The sequence below is a fragment of the Aedes aegypti genome, chromosome 3, assembly GCF_002204515.2.
Source record: "Aedes aegypti strain LVP_AGWG chromosome 3, AaegL5.0 Primary Assembly, whole genome shotgun sequence".
Taxonomy (NCBI): Eukaryota; Metazoa; Arthropoda; class Insecta; order Diptera; family Culicidae; genus Aedes; species Aedes aegypti.
Window position 1 is genome coordinate 123,310,211 of NC_035109.1, and position 12,856 is coordinate 123,323,066.

Below are 12,856 nucleotides of genomic sequence, written 5' to 3' on the forward strand. Positions count from 1 at the left end.
TTCTCGAGTAATGGTACTATATGATGATCTGAAACTGTTCACACCACGGAACTGGTTATGTAGGTATTAAACTATAGATAGAGTCAATATTTTTTTCACTTGTTAGTCAGTAAATTCTCCGGCAAGGATGCTTTCTACGCGTAGCTGGAATGTGAATACGACAGTTGCCCAAGCCATGATGTCAAAATCGTTATCGGAGATCTCAACGCTCATGTTGGCCAGGAGGAGGAATTCAGACCGATTATAGGGAAGTTTACTCACCAGCTTACGAACGAAAACGGCCTGATTGATTTCGCCGCCTCCAAAAACATGGCCATACGCATTACCTACTTCCAGCACAGTCTCCAATATCAGTACACCTGGAGATCACCCCAACAGACTGAATCGCAAATTGACCATGTTTTGATTGATGGAAGACACTTCTCGGACATTATTGACGTCAGAATTTATCGCGGCGCAAATATTAATTTGGAACACTACCGTGTGATGGTTAAAATGCGTTAAAGACTTTCCGTTGTGGCCAACATTCGGTACCGATGCCCGTCACGCTACAATCTAAAACGACTCGAGCTACCCGAAGATGCAACTGTTTACGCTCAAAGCCTTGAAGCAGTGCTGGCGGATGAGGAAGAGCTCACCGAAACCCCATTTGAGGACTGCTGGAGTAGTGTCAAAGCAGCCACTAACAACGCAGCGGAAGGTGCCATTGGGTTGGTGGAAGGAAATCGACGGAACGGTTGGTTCGACGAGTAGTGTCAGACGGTTTTGGAAAAGAAGAATGCAGGGCGGGCGATTATGCTGCAGCAAGGCGATACAAACAGAAGCGAAGACAGCAAACCCATATATTCCGGGATAAAAAGCGCCGCCTCCAAGAGTTGTAGTTCGAAGAGATGGAGCAGCTTTATCGTTCTCAAGAAACGCGTAAGTTCTACAAGAAACTCAATTCATCTCGCAAAGGCTTTGTTCCGCGAGCCGAAATGAGTCGAGATAAGGATGGAGGTATCATGACGGACGAAAATGAGGTGATTGAAAGGTGGAAGCAGCACTCTGATGAACACCTGAATGGTGCAGAGGATGAAGATCCCTTGAAGGAATGGCTTCATCAGTACGGCGGATGAGGGAGACGTGCCAAGTCCCACAATAGGTGAAGTTAAGGATACTATGCAACAGCTCAAGAACAACAAAGCAGCTGTAGAAAGCTGGTATTGGAGCGGAACTTATTAATATTGGCCCGGGCAGGTTGGCTATTTGTCTGCACCAATTGATAGCCAGGATCTGGGATACAAAACAGCTACCGGAGTAGAGGAAGTAGTATACCCAATATACAAAAAGGGTGATAAGTTAATATGTGAAAACTTTCGAGCGATCACTATTCTTTATGCAGCCTATAACGTGCTGTCCCAGATCATTTTCCGCCGTTAGCAAGCAGATTTGTGGGAAGTTATCAAGCCGGTTTCGTAGACGGGCGATCGACAACAAACCAAATCTTTATGTCGCGAAGTTCCTACGCGCCACTTATTCATCGATTTTAAAACGGCCACCTAGTATCATCGACCGTGAAGATCTATGGAACATTATGGATGAGAATGTTTTTCTGGGAAACTGAGTAGTAGGCAACGATGGATAGTGTAGTGTAGTGTGAAGTTATCGGATGCGTTATCGGACCCATTTGAAAAACGCAAAGGACTTCGACAAGGCGATGGTCTTTCCTGCCTCCTGTTCAATATTGCGCTAAAGGTGTTATGAAACAGGCGGGCTTTAACATGCGGGCACGATCTTCTATATATTCATCTGTTTCGCTGACGGCGTGGACATAGTCGTAGGAACGTTCCAGGTGGTTGCTGAACAGTATACCAGGCTGAAACGTGAAGCAGAACGGGTTGGATTGAAGGTAAATACGTCGAAGACGAAATATCTGTTGGCTGGAGGAACCGAGCGCGATAGAGCTCGCATTGACAGACGCGTGATGATCGACGGAGTTGAGTTCGAGATGGTAGACGAATTTGTCTACCTCGGATCATTGCTAACGTCGGATAACAACTGTAGCAGAAAAATTCGAAGACGTATTATTGCCGGAAGTCGCGCTTACTGCGGACTCCACAAGACCTTGCGGTCTGGTAAACTTCACTTCCGTACTAGGTGTACCATGTACAAGACGCTGGTAAGACCGGTAGTCCTCTGCGGGCATGAAACATGGACAACGCTCGAAGAGGACCTACAAGCGCTAGGAGTTTTTGACCGACGTGTGCTTAGGACGATCTTTGGTGGAGTATGTGAGAACGGCGTATGGAGGATAAGGATGAATCACGAGCTTGCACAACTCTACGGTGAGCCCAGTATCCAGAAACTCGCCATAGCTGGAAGGGTACGATGGGTGGGGCACGTAGTGAGAATGCCGTACAACAATCCCGCAAAAACAGTTTTCATCTCGAATCCGGCCAGTACAGGACGAAGAGGAGTGCAACGAGCTAGGTGGTTTGACCAAGTTGAGCAGGATCTTGGAAGTGTGAGGCGATCGAGAAGCTGGAGGCTAGCAGCCATGGACCGAGTTTGTTGGCGCAGGTCATGTCTTGAAGGACGTAGCGCCACCAAAAGTAAGTTGTAAGTCAGTGGTCGCTCATGCACCTCACTAGACAAAAAATCATACATCATTGTTGAACCGTTTCTCATATTCTTCACATCTTGTTGCATCTTTTCCAATCCTATTTCCGTTTACTTTGCAGTGCCAATATTAATCAACGAAAAATCATCAGCTCTATCAATTTCTAAATTTAGGTAAATGTTTAATGTTTCTCTGTAGATTTTGGTACATTAATTTCGCAACATTCGACATAAGACAAAATACTTTTCCAACCAAAGAAGACGTCGAAATAAAGAAGAGTAACAAGAATTGTCCAACAAACATTGAACTGCGAAAAAAAATTCCAAGGTGATCTTTGATTAATCACACACTAGCAATTGTCTTAAACAAATCATGCTTAACAGCCTAAAACATGAGTAGGTAAATTTTCTACGTTTTTCATCAGAATTTCATTCTATAAACACAGTCGTTGTTAACAACCAAATTGTCACCTTCTGTCAAAACTCCAGTCGGCATCAAATTGGTTAGGCAAAATTGATGCGCGGCCTTCTCGCGTGGAGCAATTGCATAGCTCAAAAGGTACCTACCTCTATGATTGCCGCCGATAATTATTCATTCATTGAATTCATGGTCAGATATTCCCCATAATTACCATATGGGGGAAAAGACAAGCGAATGATTTATTGATCAGTCGACACATTGTTTACGGATGGCTCCGTAATTGAACTGTATAGAATCAGCTTTTTATAATTCGATGAAACTAAGCTGTTTGAAATTCGGTTGTCTTTTTGCTATTTACACCAGACCATCGTTCTTAAGTCTTATGCTTGGATTCTATATTTATGGTTTGATAGATAAATTCTAATAGATAAAGAGTCAAATATTTTATTATGATTGCTTATCTACATGGTTGAAATTCAAGGAATGAATTAAATTGTACAAGATAAGTTGTGTTTGTTGTTTGTTCATAAAATCACATGCATATTAATAAAAATAAACTTTTTTGGCTGATTAATATACACAAGTACAATCTCCGATGCATCGTAAAAAGCACGTGCTCATTTGTTGTCGAAATTTGCTTTCGCTAGTCGGCTGACTTTTTATCTATGGCCAAACCACTCTATGCCCTGTGCATTGGATTCGAGGTACACTCGTATATGCGAATTTCTGACTGTGCGTTTTTATCGCTAGTGATACGGTTTGCTTCATTATAAACAGTGTAATTGCCTCTAATATCCACGCTTTCAGTGCGTATCATATTTATGTGCCCAATCTCGCCGGTCTTCGGCTTTTAAAAGTGCCTTGAAAAAGTGGTGAAGCAACTGCATAAAACACTCACATCCCACTATGGTAACATAAATTCTTTTGTTCTTCCGATGGTTCTCAAGAACGCATTAAGATGAAAACAAGAAAATAAATTGAGCAAAGTGGTGTCGGTGTTTCGCATCTTACGAATCAGAAAAAGTGAACCTTAATGTGTGCGGTGATACCGCTCTATAATTGCCATGTAAAACTATACTTGTAAACATTTACCAGGTTCTGATAAAAACGCCAGATACTTAGTATAAATCCAATTTTCTACATATCACTGGTTTTCCCCCTATTCATACGATTAGCAGCTACCATAAAATGGGGTGTTAAATGATGAAAAAAAAGATCAACTCAAAATTCGAGTAACTTTTAGTTTGTCAATAAATGAACAAACCGACGCAGTGAAGAATTGCGAGTTCGAAAAGATATTCGTATTCGAGGATGAATTCCCAACTTGTGAGCTCATTCCATGCTTATGATAACATATTTTTTCATGGCAGCGTAACTTTTATGTAATTTTCTAACAAACTATGGAAGGTTCGTCGCTACAAATGTTGGCATTACAGTCACCCCACGCAGTTGAATCACCCACAATTTATGAATCAGCTGACTTCAAAAGATAAAATTATTATCAAACTTGTCACAAAACATCACAGAAATATTTTTACTGATTAGAAACTATGTTTAAAAATAATTCTGTGATGTTTTGTGACAAGTTTGATAATAATTTTATCTTTTGAAGTCAGCTGATTCATAAATTGTGGGTGATTCAACTGCGTGGAGTCACTGTACTTCTGTTTTACATAATTTTAATATACACACACATCTCTCTTTTCGTATTTACTTGAAATAACTTAAAATAGTTCAACATTATGAAGGATGACGTATCTTTTTAATCTTTTACCAATAACTTTTCATCTCGAGACAAAAATGTAGAACTAGTTTCAAAGTCGTATTTTCCTCCTTATCCATAGTTCGCATCACCGACCATAGGTGACTCCCAGATCTTTTCTTACTTCACTAATAAACACCCGTTCCGTGGTGCTTGTGAAGATACAGATGTATTCTCGATCTCTTTAAGCAATAATCATTACACACTAACATTCCTTTCCCATCTTAACTGATTGCGAGAACTTGGCCGGCGCCATTATTGATCAATAATGTGAGATCTGCTAAAATGTGAACTTCAAGAATAAACGGAAAGTCTCATCATTTATTTATTTGGATCAAACTGTGATTATTACCAGTTCCGATTAATCACGGAGTAGCAACCATTGTAGCCAGTCTATGCTATGCTATACTAATTGAACAAACGATTGATGATGATCCCATAACAGATTTCTGGGATAATCATGGAAATGTGTGATTTTTGCTGGCAATGCAAATTATGGTGATAAGGAATTTTGAAAAGCTCCAAATAAACAAAGCATTTCATTCATTCATTCATTAATTTATTGGTGATTGATATATCGACTTTTGGCGTTTTTATAATTTGTCAACCTTATTTATTACTTTTACTCCGTTCATATAACTACGAGACGCACTTTAAGAGCCTATCGCTTTACGCAGTAATTTGGCAAAAGTGTTTATATCGTTTTTCCCTTTCGACTTTTCCCAATATGATTAAGCTTTCGAAGCCGCACATGGCAACCGAATGCCGAAACTTGGCTTGGTTGGTTGGCTTTAGTCTTTAGTGGAACCAACGCACATTTGAAAACAAGTCCGCTCGCTGTTTACACAGCCGTTCGTTGGGGTTTTAAAGTGCGGGCCACACTTGTACGGCGGATGAACAGGGAGACCGAACCAGGTGATTCAAAACTGCCGCTTGGAGAGCCCTCTGCGTTGCGCAGTTTTTTTGCCTTGTTTTCTTTCTATCGATTAAGTACCCTTTTGTAAAATTTATTGCAAATGAGTTGTTCCTTCAATCGTTTATGATGTGAATTCATAATTTGGTAACATTCAACTGCTATCGACTGTTGACTAATCTTTTTCTTTTCTTCTTTTCATTTCAGGTGAGTGAACATACTTTGGCGGACGATGATGTAAGTAATGTGGGAGTATTTTTAAATGATGGACATACATGTTTTTAGCTCGTTTTTTTGGAAGAATACCAGTGAAAATTTTATCGGATGAACCTATGAAGAAATCACTGAAGACATTCATGCAAGAACTCCTTGTGAAATCTTTAAAGAAATCCCGGTATATATTATCTTGCAGGAATTCTTGGAGGAATTCCTTGTCGAATGACTAGAGGAACTCCTGGAGGAATCGCTAAGGTATTCCTGAAGCCCTATCGGAACCGATCTGAAACGTATCATGGCGAACAGAAGGTATTCCTGGAGGAATCTCTTGCAAGATTCATAGTGAAAAATCACTATAGAGATTATGGTGGAGATTATGTTGGAGGAATTTCTGATAAAATCTCGAGCGAATTCCTGGATAAATCTCTGGAAAAGTCTTTGAAATATTTTGAGAAGAAATCTTGAAGGAATCTCTGGAGATTTTCCTGAAGGAACTCCTGGAGCCCTATCTGAGCAGGTCTCAAAATTGCGATTGCTATCACAAGTTATAATTCGTCAGCGATAAAATGTCGTTTTACTTATACATAATAAAACATGTATTATGACTTCTCGAATGATGCCGATTCCTCATATTATTTTTTTTTTTAATCTTAGTAACGGAAATGGTATTCGAGTATGACAAATTTATGTTTGGGAGGCCCATATAACCGTAATGGCGGTCCGCACCGGGCCCCGAGTTCTTAGGGGTCTCCGCATCGTGGTGAAAATTTCTCATATCATACAAAATTAGGTTTTTAGCAAACTAATATGTATAGAAGCAAGGAAAATCAGGTTTTGAGGGGGCCTGAATTGGTAACGGGAAAGGGTTCCTATATCATCCAGTATATTGTTTAAAAGTAGCGTATGCGTATGTACTTTCTAACAGATCTTCGTGGTAAAGTTCATTTTTGCATTGCAATGAATCTTGATGTAAATTCTTGAGGTTCCCGATATCACTGAGCTTTTGCTCCACAAGTTCATAGATTAATTTAGAAATTTCTTCATGAATAGGTACGAAAACTTCTCCCAGGATCTTTTCAGAAATTGTTATAAAGATATAAATCTGGCAGTTCTCCCATGATTTGGTGTTGAAAATCTATATACATAAAAATTGAATGATGTTTGTATGTCACGAAATAGCTTGAGAACGGGTTCACGGATTTTCACAATTCATTCACCGTTGCATTCGTTTAAGACTTCTTTTCATCTTCCTTTTTTTTAAGAATTTGTTTAAATCTTTCGTGAAAGTTTAGGAACTCAAGAAACACATATTAGAAATTTCCTAAAGGGTTTTATGAATAGCCTATTCAATGAAATCTCAATATATGCCTAGTGGAGTTCCTTCATATTTACTCTAGAAGTCTAATAACGGAATAACATCAAAAACTTTCCCAGAAATCCGAGAGGATTTCCTAGAAAGGTTCCTTCAGAAATTCTTGTACCGATTTCTACAAATAACACTAAGTTATCTAGAAAATATTTCTACGTAAATTACGTTTTCCAGAAAAATTAAAAAAATGCTAGAATACATTGAAGAAATTCGTGTAAAAATCATATGGAAAAATTACAGAGGAATTCCTTGAAAAACTTTCATGACATTTTTTATTAGAAACACTTCTAGTTGTTTTTAGATCAAATCTTTCAAAACTTTCTTAATAGATTATCTCAGAAATAGACATAAATCCTTTCAGGGATTATTACACAAGTTTATAAGAAAGTTTTCAGAAATTTCACAAAAAATTCAACCAGGGAATCTTCATGATTTTTTCCAAAAATTTTGAGTGTTATAAAGATTTAATGATTCAAAGTACATTCCACATTTAGGTATTGTTTAAAATCACAAAATACTACATTATTTTTCCTACAGTTCCTCCGATAGTTCCACTCGAGATTTTCTAGCGATTTCCTCTAGAAAATTTAAATTATAGAAATTTTCCAATATCTATTTCATTATTTTTTCTGGAAACTCATTATTTTTTCTCTAAAACTTTCTCAAGAATCCAGAAGAGATCTAGAGATTTTCGAAAAACTTCTCTCTTGTGAGAATTTATCACAGTGATGCATTTTGAACTGAACGCGAGCCAAAACTGAACGGAGCAAGTTCAAATTTTGCTCGAGAACGCAGTAAACAGTGATCTCCCGAGCCGGAGCCCACAGCTGCTCTCGAACGCCCCGTTCAGATCGCAATGCACTGCAATGGTAATCAAAGCATAGATTTAGGTTTTTACCAAGAAAAGATTTCCTGAATCAATAGTGAAACGAATTAAGTTTGAAATAAATATATTATGTCTTGCTTTGAGTACCTTTTGAACGACTTTAGCGCGGTAAGATGCCCTGAATGCTGGCAGTACAATCTGCGTTCAGTTTTTTGCTCACTAGCGTTCAAATTTTTGAACTGAACAATGAGTAAGCCTACTTGATCACTCCGTTCAACAAATTGAACTGGAACGCGAACTGAACGCGTTCAAATGCATCACTGATTTATCATACATTTCATCAATGATCAGGATTTCGTTTAGAAATAACTTCCGGATTTTTATTATGAAATTTTTCCAATAATTTATGAAAAATTTCCTTGGCATCTTTTTGGGCAAATTCCTATAGAAATCTTGTATGATAACTTTGAGGACTTCTTTGGGATATTTTTAAGGGTGTCATTAGAAACAACATTCTGAGGGTATCATTGGAAAAAAAATACTGGTTGAATTCCTCAAGCTAGATAAAGTCATGAATTCCTTTGGAAGTCTGCGAAAGAAACGCTACTCCTAAAAAAGCTGAAGGAAATTTTAAGCAAAAAAACTGAATTATATTCTGATGAAATTGATGAAGAAAATCATTGAATTCCACAGAAACTTTTGGCAACACGCTTTGAGAAATTTCTGGTCAGATTACTTTAATCCTTATTGAAACGTTCAATCCCTTCATGTCTCACAAGACATTTGACCGCTATCAGCCTTCAATGACATTTAGATTACTTAATGAAAAATAAAATCGACTTCAACAATAGATGAACACAAAGTCCATAATTTTCAATCACAAATCTTTATGTTGATTGATAGTATATTAGGGTTTATTTACAAATTTCATAACGCTTAAAATTGTCATTTTCGACACCCACTCCTCGTACCACATTTTGTAAGAATGTTTTCCAAATTTTGTATGAGTTATAACATCATCAGGATACCCACCCCCTTAAGCGTTATGAAATTAGTGAATGGGCTCTTAATATTTTGATAAATTGACTTGTCAATTGGCACACACCACTTTTTTGAAGGGCCCTCGAATTTGACTCCGCACCGGGCCCCAAAAACCCTAGCTACGCCACTGCGTGTGAATGCAACTGGTTCAAATAAGTCCGCGAATCTACTACAATTACCGAAATCGCAATGAACCTTTCGTTTTAAATTAACAAATTTTGTTTTCAACTCTTAATTTTAGTTCACACTCTCAATGTTATTGATACTCGAAATTCATTCCAGTCACACAAGCTTTACGCTCTTTTCCCATGCGACCAATGTTCATTTCCTTTCTCGTTCATATCTCCCTGTTTTGGTTGTTAAGAGGAAACACACCTCCATCGTCCTAAACAGTCATCATCATCAATCAATGACGGGTATCAAAATGGCAGAAACGCAGTAATCGCCAAGATTGAAAGCATTTTACGACAGGAAAATCAAAAAATATTTCATTTCGAATTATATCAAGCAATAATTACAACACTTTTTCATCACCACTTACCTTTTAAAGACAGAAATATCATAAAACATAAGAAAATACTGGATTTTAAAATGAAACAACCTTCTCACCATTCATCACTACTACTGATGTACCTTGCACGGCTTGCGAAAACTCCCCCAAGCAACTCAAACTTTGGATAGCTCAATTCCTCACTCGCGCACAAAAAATCATCGTGTGGCACATTTCACTGTCAAGGTATACTTTCACAGAATTCAAAAATAGCACGGTTATCACTAATTTTTGATTAATTTAGAAATAAACTGAACTTTTGTATATGCACTCAACGATTCTACCAGCTGTAATCAAAACATAACTGCTGCTAGACCAACACATTGCTTTGTTGTGTAATTATATCCATGCGTGCTAGTATGCGCATAGCAATCATTGACCAGTATTGCCAAATCTACTCTTTATAAATTCGATATAAAATTTATTGAATGTTGTATTATTTAAGTCAATCGTATGTAAAGCATTCATTTATAAGAACCATTTGCAGATAGATACAAAATTCGACAAATATTCAATGCTAAATCGATTTCGGTTCAAAGTTTCTGTAACTTTCGTTTTGCAAGATTTTTTGAACCAGTATGTATGGCAGCACTGACAACGAAAACACCATATGTTCGATCATATGTTTTTTGTTTACGTTTTGAAGCATCGCTGGTTCTACATCTCGCATGACTTGTTGATAGAGTGTTTTCGTGACTGAAACCGATCGGTTGTACCTAAAGATGCCGCGTAAAACTAAGGCTCAAATAGCTGCCATCAAACGTGAAGCGCAGAAAAAGCAAGCAAACTGTAGTGCTTATGATGATTGCAATAGTGCGGAAGTTACAGAAGAAGATTATCAGCGTGAAGACTGGGATTCAGAAAACACGAGTGATGGATGTGGACATCGTGTTGAGTTGTTGCCGGCAACAGAAAGTGAATTTGTGAGTGATTTCTGGGAGTACTGTTCAGTATGCTCCACCGTATCAGATTCCGGATCGGAACTCAGTGCTTATGCATCTGATGAAGATAGTGATATTGCAGAAATTAATTCTATGCGTAAACCATGTGAGCTGTCTCACTGTGAAGATGTATGGCCATCATTTAATGAAGATACGGCATCTTTTCTTCGTGATTTATCTATACCGAGTACAGCGTTTGACGATAGTGTAAATTGGTCGTATGATGATGCGTTTGCTCCTTGTTCTCCGTCTACAGAATTGCACGATAGTAGACAAGCCGACAGCTTAGGAGAAACCGGCTCTGTTCCAGATACAATATCTGGTACACCGAACTTGAGCAATGGTACAGGTAAGCCAATAGATATACACTGTTAAAATATGTTACACCGAATTGCATGTAACAATGCTTTATGCAAGAAATCGTTTCGTTTAAACTTAAATGAAATATAATATTAAATTACACGTTCCTATCCCGTGTAACCCCGTTTTTTTGACTGCTTTTAATCTGACAACTGTAAATAACCCCCGCTAATGTGTACATCTTTCAAATTAAAAATGGTTGATTCATACGTCATTTAGATCGTGGAACACAGTGAAGTGAGACTGGACGCAGAGTCAAAACAAAATAGTCAATGAGGTGACGAGTAAGCTGTACCTAATGTTGTAAAATAAAAGTCGCTATCATTAATCCGGCTGCTACTATGCAATATGTTTGGTTATGCTGCTCAATATATAAAGAAGAAGCGCTTTGTTGTTTGTTATACAGCGCACTTACAGTAGAAAGCTATATAATAACAATACGTCACTACACAGTCTTTTTGATGTAAAAACAGGCTGATGTAGTGGTATAAGCATGATTATAACATCTAATAACATAATTTTGAAATATTACATGACTCGTTTTCGATGTAGAAGAAAACGATGTTTGTCAGCAAGGACCGCGTCAAGACTTGTGGATGCAGAGATCGTGAGTTCGATCCCAAGCGTTGGCAGGTACTTAATTGTATGTAGCTTTGGGAATATTAAATTCAGATACTTATGAATTGAATTTCGGAAGCTGTGAACAACTTGAAAATCATATTAAATAATACATTAATACAGGCAAGTTTATAAACGTGTAGTTGCGAAATGATTGAAAAAGTGCCTTCCGCAGATGCTATGCAACTACTTGTCCTATAACGGTCGAAACAAAGCAATTATCAGTACACGCAAACAAATTTTCTTGTATAATCTACCGAATTCATGGTAGAATTAAGAACTGCACCAACGATTTTCAACCGACTACAAAAATCTGTTAAGTTTACTGAAATCTGGTGTAAATCACTGAGCAGTGCAGTAAATTTGACTATGTCCATAGTAGCATCCACTACAAAGCATTGTATTTTAATCCGTGACACCCACCGTACAACACAGTGTGGTCAAAAGTAAGACGCTAAACTTCTCAAATCTAGAATATTTCTAGTCATAAATACTACAACTCTGGTAAAATTAACAGAAGAAATTTTTTTATGTAGTGATGTTGACTATGTTTTGGTAGAGTTAACAGATTAATGTAGTCGGTTGAAAATCGTTGGTGCAGTTCTTAATGCTACCATGGATTCAGTAGTTTCTACAATAAAATTCATTTCAGTGTATACATAAGAGCTACCAACACTGCTTTTGAAATAGCTGAGTAGATTCGCCAGACTGATGGTAAAAAGTTCGCATAGAAGCTTTTGTTCGTATGTACAGCGCATTTACTCGTATAAAGAATGCTTCGAGAATGTTTGCAACATTTGCACTAAATGTTAGTTGGGTAGCATTTAAACTTTAGCTAATTTTTGTGTATCTGGTGCGCAATGTGCAGGTTTTCGAACAAAACTTCAATGTATAATATTATTTTATTTTTCTTTCATTCAAGATACACCTGAGAGTAAGTCACACTCTCAGATAGAAGCTCAATCGAATGAACCAAAAACATGTGAAACCGAAAACAATGCATACTTCACGGAATCAATACTTGAATTTAAACATCGAACACTGGAAAAGTACCCAATACAACTCATTCCGTCTGTTGTCGAGCATAGATCTGGTATTATTTATATTGATGAATGTTATGTATTTTCTATAAGTTTTACGTTTCTAGAACGTGTGTTTACACAAGCAGAAGCAGCAAACATGTCTCATTTTACTGAAGATTGTATCGCTGATGAACGCACAGTATGTGTATACAGTAT

General features: G+C 37.7%; 1 protein-coding gene across 8 annotated transcripts in view; it reads left to right on the top strand.

Annotated features, from left to right (window-relative positions):
- LOC5569098 (regulator of G-protein signaling loco) overlaps nucleotides 1-12,856 on the top strand; it is a 171,367-nt gene that overhangs the window by 82,613 nt on the left and 75,898 nt on the right. For 2 of the 8 annotated variants that reach the window (XM_021848794.1, XM_021848793.1), the window contains one exon: nucleotides 5,905-5,934. The exons of the other annotated variants lie outside the window; for them this stretch is intronic. In XM_021848794.1, coding sequence (XP_021704486.1) covers nucleotides 5,905-5,934 — 30 coding nt within the window. The remainder of the gene's footprint in view (nucleotides 1-5,904; nucleotides 5,935-12,856) is intronic. 8 annotated transcript variants of the gene reach the window in all.